The sequence below is a fragment of the Misgurnus anguillicaudatus genome, chromosome 7, assembly GCF_027580225.2.
Source record: "Misgurnus anguillicaudatus chromosome 7, ASM2758022v2, whole genome shotgun sequence".
Lineage (NCBI taxonomy): Eukaryota > Metazoa > Chordata > Actinopteri > Cypriniformes > Cobitidae > Misgurnus > Misgurnus anguillicaudatus.
In genome coordinates, this window is record NC_073343.2 from 38,745,824 (window position 1) to 38,764,201 (window position 18,378).

General features: G+C 37.4%; 1 protein-coding gene across 17 annotated transcripts in view; it reads right to left on the bottom strand.

The window, feature by feature from the left end:
* LOC141365402 (NACHT, LRR and PYD domains-containing protein 3-like) overlaps window positions 1-18,378 on the bottom strand; it is a 108,166-nt gene that overhangs the window by 78,449 nt on the left and 11,339 nt on the right. For 6 of the 17 annotated variants that reach the window (XR_012370639.1, XM_073869922.1, XM_073869921.1 and 3 more), the window contains 5 exons: window positions 18,181-18,351; window positions 14,545-14,715; window positions 12,024-12,194; window positions 10,518-10,688; window positions 2,400-2,570 (listed from right to left, as the gene is read on the bottom strand). The exons of 3 other annotated variants lie outside the window; for them this stretch is intronic. Coding sequence is in view for 13 of the 14 variants with exons in the window: in XM_073869922.1 (XP_073726023.1) it covers window positions 2,400-2,570; window positions 10,518-10,688; window positions 12,024-12,194; window positions 14,545-14,715; window positions 18,181-18,351 (855 nt within the window). In the remaining variant the exon portion in view is untranslated. The remainder of the gene's footprint in view (window positions 1-2,399; window positions 2,571-10,517; window positions 10,689-12,023; window positions 12,195-14,544; window positions 14,716-18,180; window positions 18,352-18,378) is intronic. 8 more of the 17 variants (XM_073869924.1, XM_073869932.1, XM_073869923.1 and 5 more) reach the window with 5 other exon arrangements.

Consider the following 18,378-nt stretch of genomic DNA (forward strand, 5'->3'; position numbering starts at 1 on the left):
GCATATTTTACAGTAGTAAACAGACATTTATAACGATTTCATTAGGCGCCAGAAACATTAAAAAAGAACACAAAGAATGGCCTCTCAGCTACCGTAGTTGCAACTCTTGCATCATCACAACAGGGAGTTCACGCATCACTGTTTCTGTTAAATAAACGTTGTGCAACGTTTTGTCGGGGCTGAATGCAGCCCTGCTACTGGCCTATGTTACTGGCACATCACACCGGTAGGTTGGCAGGGAGTAGCCCATCCCAGCTCCAAATTCAGTCGTATTTTGCTTGGCTTGTTGTTTAGGTGTGTGAACAAAATATTTGACTTAACACCTAATTAGCCAAAAGACAAATGTATTTAACATGTGTCTTGCTAAGCAGCTTGTGTTATAAGTTAGCTAAAGTTTTGCTTAAGCAATAAGCTTATATTAAGGCCATACACAGGCTAATGTACTGTCCTTAATAATTCATTTAAAATATAGACACAGGTGGATTCATTAAAATCTGTGTCTAATAACTTCATAAAATTCAACACATTAACCAATTAAAATGTGTTAATTTTTATCTGTATACATTTGACAAAGCACTGCAGGTGAATAGGATAAACAAAATAACTAAGGCATTTCACCACATAACTTTCTAAGTTAATAAAATGTTACATTTAAATATACAGAGTAGCATGTTTTGGTTAATTTAGAAGAAATATTTTACATATGCAAGCAGATGAAGGGTAGTAGGCTTAAAACAAACACCATATAAATGTATATTTTGATTTTTTCAATAGACTTAAATAAAACATAGAACATGCAAAAATAAACAAAAATCTTAAAACTTTATAAAAAAGTGCCCATAGTAACCTCATAACTTTGCTAGTTAATGCTAAAGAAGACCATGTCACTGATTATTTTGTAGAAATCTGAGTATGAAACAATTTCATGAGTTTAATAGAATAAAAAAAATCAGTAAGAAAGTCAGAGTTGTCTTAACATATGTAACGTTATTTTTTTGACACAGACAAAAGATGAGAAATAATCACCTCCATTTTAAACGTAACAGGTGAAAGTAGTAAGCTGCTTCGTAAGCTAAAATCTAGCTAAAATGTAGATTTTCAAAAACTTCCCAGGGCCTTGAATTTTCCCCCCAGATTCACAAACTTTTAAGGATTTCAAGGACCCATGGGAACCCTGGAAAACAGACAGCCGATACTTTATGATAATTCTGCTCTCGCTCTATAGGATAAAGTATTTTTATAAGTTTTGTGCAGATTTGTCATGAAGGGGTGTAAAAAGTACTGTTCCCCAGCTGACAGTTTATCAACTTCCTGGCACATACAGATGCTATTGTGCCCCCAAAATTGTCCAGTATTCAACAAAGAAATGATATAAAAGAAATAGCTCAATATAGTGGACAAAAATAACATCTCTGCGTATTGCGGTTCAGTGTTTCTGTAGTGACATAACAGAGTCAAAAATATAGTTGATTCAGTAATTAATGATTATGAGGCAAAATGTTTGTGTAATTAAAGTTAAAGGGACACTTCACCCATTTGCATAAAGCTTTGTAAAGTTAGAACCCCAGTCATGTTTTTGAATGGTCATGCATCATTTTCTCAGTTGCCGCTGAGACAGGAGAAATACAGATTTCAGTGTTGCACTTCCTTCTTTCAGTGATGTAAAATCATCATTTTGCATCATTGAAGGAAGGAAGTCCAATATCTTTGTTGAGGGAGTGAGACTCGGTCAAATAGGCACCAAATTCTAAATGTATGTTACATTTCGACTACAAATATGACACACTTTTAATAAATAATGTTTTTACAGGTGAAATGCTCCTTTAACCATGGTTTTGTCAAAGTTTAACCACGTTTTTAAAATGGACTGGCTGTCTTTCAAAATTATAAGTCTCCCACAAGGTTAATAAACCCCCTCAAACGAGTCATCTACAGAGGAATTACCCCAATATCAGTTCATCACCATGGTAAAATGTTTGTTGTGGACTATATTACCGCTGAGTAACTAGAACAAAAACTGGATAAAAGTGAAAGAGTTTGTATTATTAATAGAAAACAAGATATGGTTCTTTAAAAAAAGGATAGAGAGATGCAGAGCTTTGACCAATAGTGCCAGCCAAAGAAAAGCCAAATAAAAAGTGAAGGAGGTGGTTGGAATGGTGAAATCCTGTATAACATGAAATCAATATAAATGTTCAATTAACCACATGTTTTTCAGATCTGAGGGAAGCACTGCTATGCAAATGATTTCTTCTGTGGCCACTTCTCACTACTTTGAGGTTTTATCAAATAATTTTCTGAAATATCCAGAAAGCATTTTATAGCATCAGTCTTTGTTCATATATTGAATCAGATGTTTAATTTCATAGCCAAGTGAATGTGTTTATTTATATAAATACCTCAGTATGTTGAGTTGACAGTTTGAACTCTTCAGTCCATCAGAGATCAGCTTCACTCCTGAATCCTGTAGATCATTGTTACTCAGGTCCAGATCTCTCAGAGAGTTTGATGATTGAAGAACTGAAGCCAAACTTTCACAACACTTATCAGTCAGATTACAGCCAACAAATCTAAAACAAAATATAAAACACAAAATGTTAAACAGGGTTTCAACTATTCATTCCTGTAATCTGCAGTTGAAATCATACACATTGATCATATATTGATCATTGGAATATTATTTTTTTTTTTTAAATAAGAAGTTGTTTCTGATACGTTTCAGTGACCTGGAAAGGGTTTCGGTTTCCGGCCAAGTGAATCCTAAATTTTCAGTTCCGGCCCAGAATTTTCATTTCAGTGCATCACTAAAATGCAGTATTTTTTATTTTGAAAATACAAAAATACATTTTAAATTGACCACGACATCCTCACCTTATTCAAGCAAAGTCACTGAATTATACAGCTGCAGCTCATGTGCATGAATGCACTGCAATGTTGGGACTGTACCATGCCTGATAAAGAGGTTGACTGGCACAAAGTATTTTATGTGATTTGAAAAAACAAAAACATTGATCCTAAATGTATTTAAAATACATAAATACAAAAGCATTTCAAATACAAAATATTATTAAAAGTAAATGAAATTCAATACAAGGAAGGTTAAAACAGTTAGAGTAAGTACACTTTGTTTTCAGACCAGCCCACCCATGGGTGCACAAATGGGTGCAAATGCATTTGTTATTTAAACAATGTGGTGCTGGATGTGAAAATGATAACTGTGTTGGGCTGAAACTAGCAAAACACACTTGGGTTGTGCATTTCGCCTGGTGTATGCTAGGGCCTGTACTTGTTTGCCAAGACCAAACCAATGTTTGGTAAATTTAATTTACATAAATAAATGTGTTTTTTAACCATCCTGAAAGTTGTCATGACTGAAATTTTATTAAGAGCTTAGGACCAGCAGATAACAAATGAAAGTATCTTAAATTTCTTAAATTGTTGTATTAGTTGTTTTTAAATACTTCAGTATGTTGAGTTGACAGTATGAACCCTTCAGTCCATCAGAGATCAACTTCACTCCTGAATCCTGTAGGTTATTGTAACTCAGGTCCAGATCTCTCAGAGAGTTTGATGATTGAAGAACTGAAGCCAAACTTTCACAACATCCATCAGTGAGATTACAGCCAACAAATCTATAAGAGGAGATAAAAAGGGCACATTACAGTTTTTCTTGATTGCTAAAACAATATAACCAGGCTTTTAAACAAAAATTCCAAAACCATAATGCCATTTTTCAAGAAGCACAATCATTTTGCTGAACTATAAACCCTACTCGCCTGCTTTAACACAGATTTGGTAAACTTTTACTTCAAAACTCTACACACAAATCCCTACATTTCTCAGTGCTTACACCATCTGGTCATATGGAAAGCACTAGCATTCAAAACTTTTCACTCAAGTCAGCACAGCTTAGGCTCAATTAGCAAACAATTACCAAGGTGGAAACACTAAGAGTCAAAATTTAAAACACATCAATCAGATCCTTCAATAGATAGATAAAAGGGCCCGAATCAGTTCACTGAGCTTTGGAACAATGGATCCACAGAGAAATGAAGGAATAGGTTGAGGAGAAGGAGGAAGAGGAGGAGGGAAAAGAGGAGGACATGGTGAAGGAGGAGTAAGAGGAGGAGGATGTGGTGAAAGAGGAGGAGGACGTGGTGAAAGAGGAGGAAGAGGAGGAGGACGTGGTGAAAGAGAAGGAGGGAGACGAAGGGCAAGGTGACAAGCAGTCTCAAATGAAATTCAAGCCACTCTAGCTGACCATGTCCTTGTGCATGGTATGATTATGAGGGAGGCTGAGCAACGAGTGCAGCCTAATTTGAGTCGCTTCACTGTTGCCTTCATCTTCAGAGACTTCAGGGAGGAAAACAGATAGATGTACTTACAGTACATCTCTGTACCGTAACTTTAGTGTGCATGCACTGTTGGATTATGCTACTGGAATAAAGAAATGAATCAAATTGCCTTGCATACAGATAGACATATCAGTAGATGAATGCCAGGAGTGGATCATGCAAGAGAAGTTTACCCTAAAATCAAACTTTGATGCTCCTAATTGCATTATCAGACTTTCTTCAATTACACAGACAGGGACACAAGTTAATTTGACTTTAAAAGTCGGGTGAGTATGCAAAATGGCAGTAAAAACAAAAACAAGTACACTATAATAAATATGCAGCTTTTTGTTAAATCAACATATATTTTTAAGTTACTATAACTAAAAAAATTATAATTTAAACAATTTCAACTTAGTTGATTTTATAAGTTATGTTACCTTTTCACAAGTTAAAACTTAAAATTGTAGGTTGAATTGACTTCAAGCCATCCTTACAAGACTGCACCGCTTTATGCCCAAGTTGATTGTGCCCCGACTCCCGACCATGGAGTAATTCTTGCGTTAGGGTCCATTAACATCTAAAACACATGAAAAACCCTGGACGTGCCGCTTTCTTCTGCTTTTCAAAGCGCCACCTGTGAACACGAGTTTTGCTTCAGACGCGTCTTAATTTGAGTGCGCTTGCCACACGTTTAGATTTAAAATAAACTTGAGCGCAACTTGATACGAACAGCCTCTAAAAGATAAATGATCTACAAATCGTATTTTTTTAAATCTAAGTTATAGATGTAACAATGAATAATCTATGAATAGTTATTCTTCATCTATTTCATGCAAAACTCATCAGTTTTATTGGGGAAAAAAACTATGTTTCATATCAATATGATGTTTTCTCAAGTAAAATGTTTAAAGTCCATTATATATTTGTTCTTTTTGACACAAGAGAAACCTACCATACAATATACAGGATCTAAGTACTACTAAACAGATTAAGATAAGGATTTTTATTTTTCCCCTGAATACTTGATAAATCTTGCTTTATCAGGGGTTTCCAAACTTTTTCAACCCAACAGGTAATCTCAAGACCACCATTTATTAAAAATAGAAATATAGCAGACTAACTTTTTTCACTAGTAGCACAGTGGCCCCCAACTGAAAATTTTAGGGGCGCAACCGGAAAATGTAGGGGCACACACTTTAAATCAACATGCTAACCAAATATTCACATTTCTACTCATTTCCACTGTATTACTAATAAATATGTTAATGATAGATGCAGAAAGTACAATGGGCTGTTTTCAAATTCAGTGTCAAATCACAAAAAAAGGTCAAATTTACTGGTCGCAGATGTGCGACTGGATGTAAAATTCAGTGGCACCCTCTCAAATTTTGGTGGCAGTCTGGAGCCCTGTATAGGGGAAAACACACACATGTTTGTTCCTTTTCAGCAATTTTTGAATAAGTTTAATTGAATAATATTAAAATACCTTATGGTAGGGCTGCACAATTATGGCAAAATCATAATTGTTTTAGACTACTGTATTTGCACTGAATTGGAAATGATATTTTTGGAAAATATATTAATTGCAAGGCTGCAGAGAATATAGTGTGTAGGACAGGTGGACAAGTTTTGTTTTTGGAGCTGGACCATAAAACAATAAAAAACACATTCTGTGTCTATTTTTGAGAGACGTGTTGTCTCTCTCCACAGGGGTCACGGATACCCAGGAACTGATCTGTATTTCACCCCCTCTCTCTTCTCCTTTAAGGTTTTGGTTACTGGAAATATACTAAACACATGTAACATTGGGTATATCATACAGTGGGGCAAAAAAGCATTTAGTCAGCCACCAACTGTTCAAGCCCTCACACCCAAAAAGACGAGAGAGGCCTGCAACCTTTGTCAAAGGTACACGTCAACCATGAGAGACAAAACGAGAAAAAAAAATCCAGAAAATCACACCGTCCGATTTCCCAAGAATTCACCTGCAAATCATGGTGAAAAATAAGTATTTGGTCAATAACAAAAGTTTATGTCAATACTTTGTTATATACCCTTTGTTGGCAATGACAGAGATCAAACGTTTTCTGTAAGTCTCCACAAGGTTTTTACATATTGTTGCTGGTAGTTTGGCCCATTCCTCCATGCAGATCTCCTCTAGAGCAGTGATGTTTTGGGGCTGTCGCTGGGCAACACGGAATTTCAACTCCCTCCAAAGATTTTCTATGGGGTTGAGATCTGGAGACTGGCTAGGCCACTCCAGGACCTTGAAATTATTCTTACGAAACCACTCCTTCTTTGCCCGGGCGGTATGTTTGGGATCACTGCCATACTGAAAGATCCAGCCACGTTTCATCTTCAATGCCCTTGCTGACGAAAGGAGGTTTTGAGTCAAAATCTCACGATACATGGCCCCATTCATTCTTTCCTTAACTCGGATCAGTTGTCCTGGTCCCTTTGCAAAAAAACAGACCCAAAGCATGAGGTTTCCACCCCCATGCTTCACAGTAGGTATGGTGTTCTTTGAATGCAACTCAGCATCTTTCTCCTCCAAACACAAGAAGTTGAGTTTCTACCTAAAAGTTATGTTTTGGTTTCATCTGACCATATGACATTCTCCCACTCTTCTTCTGGATTATCCAAATGCTCTCTAGCAAACTTCAGACGGGTCCGGACATGTACTGGCTTAAGCAGGTGGACCCATCTGGCACTGCAGGAATTGAGTCCCTGGCTGCATAGTGTGTTACTGATGGTAGCCTTTGTTACTTTGGTCCCAGCTCTCTGCAGGTCATTCACTAGGTCCCCCCGTGTGGTTCTGGGATTTTTGCTCACCATTCTGGTGATAATTTTTACCCTACGGGATGAGATCTTGCGTGGAGCCCCAGATCGAGGGACATTATCAGTGTTCTTGTATGTCTTTCATTTTCTAATAATTGCTCTCACAGTTGATTTCTTCACACCAAGCTGCTTACCTATTGCAGATTCAGTCTTCCCAGCCTGGTGCAGGTCTACAATTTTGTTTCTGGTGTCCTTTGACAGCTCTTTGGTCTTGGCCATAGTTGAGTTTGCATTCTGACTGTTTTAGGTTGTGGACAGGTGTCTTTTATACTGCTAACAAGTTCAAACAGGTGCCATTAATACAGGTAACAAGTGGAGGACAGAGGATCCTCTTAAAGAAGAAGTTACAGGTCTGTGAGAGAAAGAAATCTTGCTTTTTTGTTATTGACCAAATACTTATTTTCCACCATAAATTGCAAATAAATTCTTAAAATCAGACAATGTGATTTTCTGGATTTTTTTCCTCATTTTGTCTCTCATAGTTGAAGTGTACCTATGATGAAAATTACAGGCCTCTCTCATCTTTTTGAGTGGGAGATCTTGCACAGTTGGTGGCTGGCTGGGTACTTTTTTGCCCCACTGTATGTTGTGATGCTACAAAGGTTTCATCTTCATGTTTGGTGTTGTTTTAAAGGTCATGGTGCGAATGGTTAAAAAAAGGTCTAATTTCTATAATGCTAAGAGAAAGTATATTAAAGTTTAAATTTTAAAGACATAGGGCTCTATTTTAACGATCTGAAACGCAAGTCCGAAGCGCAAAGCGCAAGTGACTTTGTGGGCGGATCTTGGGCGCTGTTGCTATTTTCCCGGCGGGAGAAATAAGTCTTGCGCCGGGCGCAAATCAATAAGGGGTTTGTCTGAAGTAGGTTCATTATTCATAGGTGTGGTTTGGGCGTAACGTCAAATAAACCAATCAGAACGCTATCCAACATTCCCTTTAAATGCAAGGGCGCAAGTTCCATGGCGGGTTGCTATTATTATGACGGATTTACCAGGCGCACCCCAGGAGCGGTTCACAGCCGAGGAGACCCACGTTCTTGTAAGAGCAGTCAAAGACAGAGAAGTTGTTTTGTATGAGGATGGGAGAAACCCACCCGAACCAGCATCGCGGTTAAACAGGCGTGAGAGGAAAAGCCGCAATTATCTCATCAGCTGCGCCAAGCACTACAATGATGTCAGGAGACGGGGGGATCCCAAGCTTGCCAGCATAAATCGGGCACGCCGGGCACACAGGAGGACATCGCTGCGTCCACCCTCACAGCTGAAGGGGTTTGGGGGCTTTGAAATCGGACACAAGAAACGCAAGGTCCAACCCCAAAGTAGCCTACACTTACAAATCAAGTTCATATACATAAAGGTTTCTTATGAAAACATTTTAATTATTATTTACATAAAATAAACGTAATACAGTCACACAACAAACTTATGAAAATATTTTCCTTATCTCATGTATTAATATTTTTTATTGTAACAATTTATGATGATTTCCCTTATCTTATATTTTTTATTGTAACAATTTATGATTTGCAAAAATAACTGTTGCATCTGTGAAGATTAGATAAGCAATGCGCGTTGTGCACGCTATACATTATGGTCAAGCATGCGCCCTTAAAATAGCATAATGAACCACGCGCAACGCGCCACTGACTTTAGACTAGTTTTTTTTGGTTAGTAGCGCAATTGTTTTTTGAAACTGCAAAATAGCATCAGGGATGGTTTGCGCCGGAACACGCCTCCTTTTCTGCGCTGAACCACCCAGGGAGCGCAAGTTCATTCCCTAGTTTGCCGACGTGCGTCTGTGGAGGGAAAAACCCGCTGTGCGCCGGTGCAAAATACGAAATGATACATGCGTCACTGACAAAGTCAATTGCGCTGGGTGCAAGATAGGGCCCATTATCTGTACTCCTGTGAGGGGGTCACATCATGAGAAGATCTAGATTACAGATGGTTAACAGTCCCATTTGGTGCTCCTTCAGGTCACGAGAACCGACCAACCAAATACTGATTTGAGATTTTATTATTCTTTGTCTCATTCTGTGTATATAAGGTGGCTTGGCAAGAGACTCTGGGAAGTATTCTTTAGCAAGAATCTTCCCCACACTTTGTGTGTGTGAATTCAAACATCATGTAAGAAATCTTTAACAAGAATCTTTCTGAACCATTTTGGGTATATTATATTCATAATGGAAGTACTCTGTAGCCAGAGTGTCTATTGCCAGGTATGACTTTGTAACTTTTGCAACTGTTGATCATTTTAATTAATTGGAATTGAATCAAATTCTGTATGATATTGTTTAATTTATGGTTGAAGCTGAAACCTGCCTGGTATAATAAATTGTTACATTTGATTCATCTTAATTCTTCAGAAATTGTATTGATTTATTTTAATTCTTTCAGAAATTGTTATGACCAGTAGATTAGAAGGAGTCTGGTATTACCGCAAGATTATCCTGTCAGGATATTATCACACTGAGGTTTTGATGGTCGAATGGAGCATGGGGCACATTCATTAAAACTCTCAGATTTATGTTTATCACCTGCCTTAGCAAGTTGCATGAGCGCTAAACTAAAGTAACTATTTTTATGATCAGAGCAAGCATCGAGCGGCCAGACATAAAAATATTAGTTTACCCGGTAACCTCTGACTAAGATCAGACTGACAATTTTGTGTCCGTGAGATGTACGCAAACGGCCGACGTATGCTCTGTGCGATACCGGGTCCCTAATGAACGAATAACTAAGACTATGGGAATTAATAAATAATCAAACATCTAAATTATGATCAACAGATAATTGGAATAATGCACTAAATTCTTAGTATATTAAATTGGAGTCAGATTATAATTTAAACACAGAGATCAAAGAAATTAATTTAATCATGATATGGAATTATTCTTCTAGAAGCGCTGAGGAAGGAACGAATACGAGACCCCTTCACCCACTCCACTTGTATCTGTCGTTGGGCTTGTGGGTGGTACCTTACAAGTGCACTATTGCAGACTTATAAACTTCTGAGGATTTAATTATATTATTTTAATAAAGTCAGTTGTGAACTAAAGTGGGCCGGTCTAAGACATGAAACTCCAGGGTACAGGTACGTAACTGACCTGCTTACAATCTTTACCTCCCTTCAACTGAGAATTATGTGAATTATGAATATATCCTATCAAATATAAAGCTATAAAAGGCAATACATGTCTTTATAGCAACAATTTGGACCAAATATAAACTGAAAGTGTAATATATTCTGTTATTATACAGTATTTCATTAGGAGCTCAGAACTAAAGCAGAAAACAAATATGAGGACCTGTTATTTCATAACCGTTTATCTATATAAATACCTCAGTATGTTGAGTTGACAATGTGAACTCTTCAGTCCATCAGAGATCAGCTTCACTCCTGGATCCTGTAGATTATTGTTACTCAAGTCCAGATCTCTCAGAGAGTTTGATGATTGAAGAACTGAAGCCAAACTTTCACAACATCCATCAGTGAGATTACAGCCAACAAGTCTATAAGAGGAGATCAAGGTTATAATACTCTAGAGATGTTGCTCCACCTTGCACATGACATTGATCATTTGACAAATATTCTATTTTATGCAGAAGGTCTAATATCCTTATTAAATAATTTATACTAAAACTGACTTGAGAAAAATAACTACCATAATACACCAGGGTTCCTCACATCCTGCCCTGGAGAGCCGGTGCCCTGCAGAGTTTAGCATCAACCCTGATCAAAAACATTTACCTGTGATCAGGAATACATTGATAAGCTTGCCTAGGTGTGTTTGATTAAGGTTGGAGCTAAACTCTGCAGGGCACAAGCTCTCCAGGTAGAATGGCTAAATCTGAGACCGCATAGTGCCATACTATATAGTAGGCAAAAAGCAGTAGGTGAACGAATAGTATGTCCGAAACCTCAGTATACGTAAAAGGATAGGCGAGATTACAGTGATTTTGGACTATTTCTCGCAAGATTCAGAGACACGTGTACTTAAGTTTCGTCCGAAACTGCCTACTTACTGAAAATGTAGTAGGGGAAACAGTACGTGAACAGAGTAGTATGTCAGAATCCTCAGTATGAATAAAATCAGTAGGCGAGAAATCCCCGGATGCCCTACTGAGTCCGCCCAGATTCTAAAGCAAGCATCGGTTGGACACTTCTATCCCAGCTTTCCCATGATGCCACGGAAAAAGCAAAGCAATCTACAGGTACATATCGACCGGAGACCAGCCAATCGAGTGATTTCCATACACACACAAGGCTGTTCCGGCACCCTGACTTCAAGGTGGATGACATTAAAGTACTGTGAGAGCGATTCCCAAAATCGTATGGAGAAGTCTGATTTCAAGTCGCTCTCACAATATTGTGATGTCATCCTCCTGTCGGTTCTTGTGGTTCCGCATGAACTCTAACAAGTTTACTACGTTATAGGTCACATGATAACGTCAACATGGCGGATGCTGTCCATACTAACGCAAACATACATACTGTAATATCTAAAGAGTTTCTTGCAAAACGAGATATCCACCGTTTTTTTAAATGTTCAGAAATCTTGTTTTTAGGTTGTGCATTCCAATTAATTTCAATGCAACTGCAGATGGTTTGTTTTGATTTAAACCTTCATAACTTAAAAAATACAGTAGCACCATAAAACAAAATAATAACATGATAACATAATAATAAACATGTTTTGACAAAAATGTAAAAAAATGGATTTATCTCGTTTTGCAACGAAAGTCTTCATAACCGTTATTATACAGTATTTCATTAGGAGCTGAGAACTAAAGCAGAAAACAAATATGAGGACCTGTTATTTCATAACCATTAATTTATATAAATACCTCAGTATGTTGAGTTGACAGTGTGATTTCTTCAGTCCATCAGAGATCAGCTTCACTCCTGAATCCTGTAGATCATTGTAACTCAGGTCCAGATCTCTCAGAGAGTTTGATGATTGAAGAACTGAAGCCAAACTTTTACAACATCCATCAGTGAGATTACAGCCAACAAGTCTATAACAGAAGATAAAATACAACACAACAGGGTTATAATACTCTAGAGATCTTGCTCCACCTTGCACATGACATTGATCATTTGACAAATATTCTATTTTATGTAGAAGGTCTAATATCCTGATTTAAATAATTAATACTAAAACTGACTTGAGAATAATAACTATTATATACAGAATTTTAAATTAAATTTTATAGTAAACTAAGTGTGTAATAATAGCTCATTAACTCAGAATTTTGATCTACAGTTTCTGTTAATCTTTATTCATCATTTAGCAATATACTTGAGTGATTTGTTTCTGGAAAGTTTCTTCTTTCCTATTATAAAACACATTGCTAGAGATCAATCAGTCAGGTTTTAACCAAGGGGCAACCTTCTGATCTCTCTGATGAAGCCAACACAGAATGACTTAAACTACAATTCATCGACTGGCTTATCTAGAGGCTGGCTTCAAAACTTATTAACAGTTTAAGGGTCTGATTTACTAACAGTTTGCACCAGAGCAAACCATAATTTTCTTGTTAAATAATGACTCTCGGGATTTACTAAAGACGCGCAGTGGATCATTAGCACTAAGAAGGTGTTGTCTAGTTATTTTTGCGATTGACGAGTTTCACTTTCAGACGCAACATTTATGGCAGGAGATTATGTAAATGATTCACGCAACACGATTTACTAAAGTTTGCATGTGTGATAATACTGGTTTTGCGCCGTTATTTAACACAGAAAAAAATCATTTTGCGCTTTAAATGGTTGAAATTGTAGCTGATGGCATCAGAGAGCATGTGGTGCAAAGCAGAGGACTTTTATATTATGCAAAAAAGTGTTTGCCAAGCCATTTTTTATTTGCTGGAGGAAATAGCCAATCGTCGCTGACCTATTCAAATCAAGCATATAAAATGCAGTGCATGAACCACGAACGTCAGAATCTCGACTAAACGAAAGCGCAGCTGGAGAGCCGCGGCTCGGTGCATAACGCAAGGTCTCGTTCCTGTTTCTCAGGCAACCGAGGTTACGATAGTAACCGAGACATTCCCTATCAAGTGCAGTCTCTCGACATTGTCGATTTGGAAACAGTGTCCACACACAGTGGCTTTAGCCATTAAAGGGGTCATAGCGTGAAAATCAGACTTTTTCCATTTTTAAGTGCTATAATTGGGTCCCCAGTGCTTCTATCAACCTAGAAAATGTAATCAAGATTAACCCAGTAACTTTGTTTGGGTAAGCCATTTTCTGCAAGCGTGTGAAAAATTAGGTCGTTCAGATTTTGCCTGTTTTGTGAGGTAGGCAGTAAGGCGAATTACAATAATACCGCCCCCTTTATCTGCAATATCCAACCACAGCACTGCCATAGTGCAGAGAGAAAGAGAGAAAGGACAAAGTACTTGACAGCACAATTGATTTTCATTTAAAACAAATCACCATCATTGTGATCCCTGTTTGCACTTCATCCGCTCTTTTGCATTTTAAACGACACACCCAAAAACGGCTCACTTTTGCTCAGGCCTACAAATTATCAATTTTTACATGCTATAATAAATTAGCTGTGGAGTATTTTGAGCTAAAACTTCACATACACACTCTGGGGACAGCAAAGATTTGTTTTATATCTTAAAAATATGTCATAATATGACCCCTTTAAGGTACTGATATTCCCGAGGTACGAAATTTGCATATCCCAACCTAAGGAAAGTGAATTCTCATCGCTGCACCGCTTCAGGGCAGATAGACAAGTAATTTTGATGAATAAACACAGTAAATAGCAGCACGCACAGCCTTGCTGGGCAATGGTGTAGTTTAGGTTGAGTCGCAACACAGAGTTAGCGGTAATGCCGTGTATGCTTACATTGTCTTCATGAGGATGACTTGATATGTCAGCCAGGAAAAACGGTACCTCTCTTTTCTTTTCTTTTATTCAGATTATATAAACAGGCAATATTTGTTTTTGATTGTAATTAGTTTGTTTAAAAGTAGACATATCAGGCTTTCTTCAGATATATGTATCATGTTTGTGAGACAAGTATTCGCTGAGTTTTAATTGATTTTTGTAACTTGTATTGAGAGACAGCTGGCGGAGACAGAGATGTCTGTAAGCGCACCACGTTTATTTTCTTTTTGATAAAAACACAAAGATTTGTTGTTATTGTGAATGTACACAAATAAAGGTAGACCCTTCACAGTTTCAAATTATGTCTAACAAGTAAGTGTATGATTATTAATGATGTAGTATTTTAGTTGATTCTGCTTCGATGAGGAGAAAACATGTCAAACACGACCCCTGAGAGTCAGTAGTGGGCAGAATTATAATAATGAAATATTCAACATGAAATATTGTGTTCATCTAAATACCTCAGTATATTCAGTTGACCTTTTGAACTCTTCAGTCCATCAGTGATCAGCTTCACTCCTGAATCCTGTAGGTTATTGTTACTGAGGTCCAGATCTCTCAGAGAGTTTGATGATTGAAGAACCGAACCCAAACGTTCACAGCAATCATATGTTAGATCACAGCCAACAAGTCTATGAGAGGAGATGAAAATGCAGGTAAAATACTTTAATAGAACATGAATAAGAACAAACACACAGCAACTGCATTCAATAACCAACAATGGAAACATGAGGGCTATATATATATATATATATATATATATATATATATATATATATATATATATATATATATATATATATATATACAAACAATGAACCAATGAAAACATGACACATAGAACAAGGGAACCAATGAGAACATGACACTTCAGGGAACAGAGGAAACTAGGGACAAACATGGCACTGAACTATATCAAAATAAAAGACATGAACAACACAAGAACACATGACAGAACTAGTACAACATGGTTATAATATATTTTCTGTTCTCTGCAATGACACTAGTCTGGCCACATAGTGACACGATCGACAGCAACCACTGGCAACAGGAAGTGGCCGTGTCCAGCTATGCAACAACTTTATGCAAATGACGAGTGACTTTAGAGAGTGACAACCAATAAGAGTAAAGCAGTGGAGCTCATGTCATACGTCTTTTGACGTTTACAAAAAGGACGCTCATTTGTTTATAGTTGTTACTAAGAGTGTTTTCAGACCTGTAGATCGATTGCTTTGTTCCGAAACCAGAGGTTAAATGGCTTCAATGTTGCAATTTCATATGGGATTGGTTCGCATTCACAAGGCAATATTTTCAAACGAAACCCGATTTTCACATGCACGTAAACTCTCCTTTAATTGGTCAGAGTGCAACTGTTTATTTTCAGTAATTCCGCTCAAAGTTGTCTGTCAGAATGGACAGATAGCAGCTTTGCAGGAATATTGTGTGGCTTTTTCTGTAACTGTGGTTATTGTACTTCATGAGCTGGAATCAAAACGTAGGCGGGACAACATTCTTACCATGTAGAATGGAAACAAGGAATGGAATCTATATACTTATAAAAATTAAAGAATAAAGTATGTTTTTAAAGGAACATTTATTATATATTATAATAAATGTAGAGTTGATTTGCAAAAACAGATAAGTTCCACATGAAATTCTAAAATGATCATTTTTATCAAGCTCCTATGTTTATGTTCAGTAATTGCACTTTAATGGCAATGAAAATAACCTATTCATATAAAAACATGATAACAAACAGACACATTTTTTGTTTACTGTTTGCAGATGCTGACAAGTTTGTGTTGTAAACATGAAAATAAAGACACGATTAACTGTCAGAAAAACAACTGTGTTCTGTGAGATTTTTTTCTCAAATGACACGTTATGTAAGGGATAATGTACAGGCAGCGGGTAGTTATCGCAAAATAAGCCCCGACAGTGTGATCTGGACCCCAAGCAAAGAATCTTGTATCACATTGAAGGGGCTTATTTGCGATAACTACAGGCTGCCTGTACATTATCCCGCTTATTACTACTTGCCACATAAGGAAAAAAACTGGACATGAATATGAATTTGAAAGATTTTATTGGCATACTTGTTTTAAATTAATATTTTTATCCTTCCACGAAATGACATCTGAGTTTTGTATTAGATTCATGTCTGCTGGGGAGATCGGTGGATGATGGTGACTAATGTCATTGCCAGCTTTACGAATGGTTTTAATTGTAGATTTAAAAACTGCATTTCAGGAGTTGAAGGTTAGACTTTTTTTAGGATATCAAACTTTTTAAAATATCTGGCAATGCCAGTCCTGGTGGCCATATAGCTGGCTATTGAATAAGTCTGACCGTTCGCACTTTGCACAGATGCATAAAATGATCGTAATACATTATATTAAAGCAACACAAGAGTTTTTTTATCTTAAGTTAACGTTTCCAAAAAAGTTTCAGTCGTTCTTCCACTCGAAACAGGGTGAACGGCACTTTCACATTCGCTTTGCAGCCCTCTATCGGCCAAATCCGCACTAAAGAAGTTTCCAACCGTCGGGTCGCGGTCCTGAAGTTCAAGTGAAAACTGCAAAAACTTGCTTTACGGCAGACCTACAATCCAATCACAGCCAGCTATGCTGCAGTCGGCTAAATTATTTACGACAGTGGTAATGAACAATTCACTTTCTAACCTGTAGGGGGAGCAAAGAGCAAAAACTCTTTAGTGTTGCTTTAAGATCCTCTGCTTCATACTTGTCTGTCTCCATTTTTTTCTCTTTTAGTCAGTCTTTGAGAAGTTTTATTGCTCATTCTGTATTTTTTGTGTGTTGGCTTTGTAGCTGTCATGCTCTATTTTGTCAAGTTCAGTCTCAGTAAGCTCTCTGTGTCTCTCGTTGTTTGTTCTTCGTAGTTCAATTTTCGTTTTTTCGTCTTAATTGGGGAGCCATGATTTGAATCATCAAAATCTATCCACTGTTCAAACGTTTTGTTTTTACCGTACATACTAAAATTAATGTCGAAATTTTCCATTGTTAATTGTGGTTGTCCAGTGTTTGTCACAAAATGGCCCAAACGGTAATCTTTGTTGGCGCAGAGTGATTTTAAACATACAAGTAGTACCGGCTATGCGTTATTACTTTGGAGCGGTTATTATTTTAAAAGAACGAACCGGCAAATTTCTCAACTGACCAATCAGAATCAAGCATTCCAGAGAGCAGTGTAATAAGTGATGTTAATGTACTCATTGCAGGACTGAGATAGGCTGCTTTACTTTAATTTAGGTTTTATGTATATAAGGAGAACAATGAGAACAATTTTAAGTAGTCTGAAATTCAGTGTTTTTATGTTTTATACTTGAGTAGTTTTTCCATCTAATTTTTTTTACTTTTACTCAAATAAATAATAAGATTGTTACTTTTACTTTAGTAAATTTTTGTATAAGTACTTGTACTTTTACTTGAGTACAGATTTTGGGTACTCTATCCACCTCTGGTCTGGGACTCAGCACACCACCACCTGCAGGGGGCTTTCAGGCGCTAACAGCGCACGGCGGATATTCGCCCCTCAGCAACACCAGCTGGTCTGGCTCTCCACCCAAAGCATCTGTCTGCGCCTTCATCGTGAAGGAGGTTTTTAAGTTGCAACTACCGTCACAATACGAGATCCACCCTTCTTTCACTTCTCACAACTTAAACCATTTCACTCACCTGTTTTTCCTCTCCTTCCACAGAACCCTCCCCCCCTCGAAGAGGACATGAGTGTTTGTACGGTTCAAAGCATCCTGGACTCCAGGCGCCCAGGTGGAACCATCGAATATCTTATCGACTGGGAGGGATTCGGCCCAGAGGAGCGTTCCTGGGTCCCATACGATGAGATCTTGGTCGCGGAATGGGTAAGGCAATTCCACACTGCCCACCCCAAAAGGTACCCCTTACCTATGCCTAAACTAACTGAACCAAGGGCGATAACGCACAAGGTTCCGAAACAAAGGCTCAGGTCTGAAAACACCCTAAAACAATCAGAATTAGGAAAGCCTGCATGCTAAGACTCAGGATTTAACCAAAAAATATATGTAAGTGGATATTTATCTATGTTAACTTTTTAAATACCTTAGTATATTCAGCTGACAATTTGATCTCTTCAGTCCATCAGAGATCAACTTCACTCCTGAATCCTGTAGGTTATTGTAACTCAGGTCCAGATCTCTTAGAGAGTTTGATGATAGAAGAACTGAAGCCAAAATTTCACAACACTTATCACTGAGATTACAGCCAACAAATCTAAAACAAAAGATAAAATACAACACA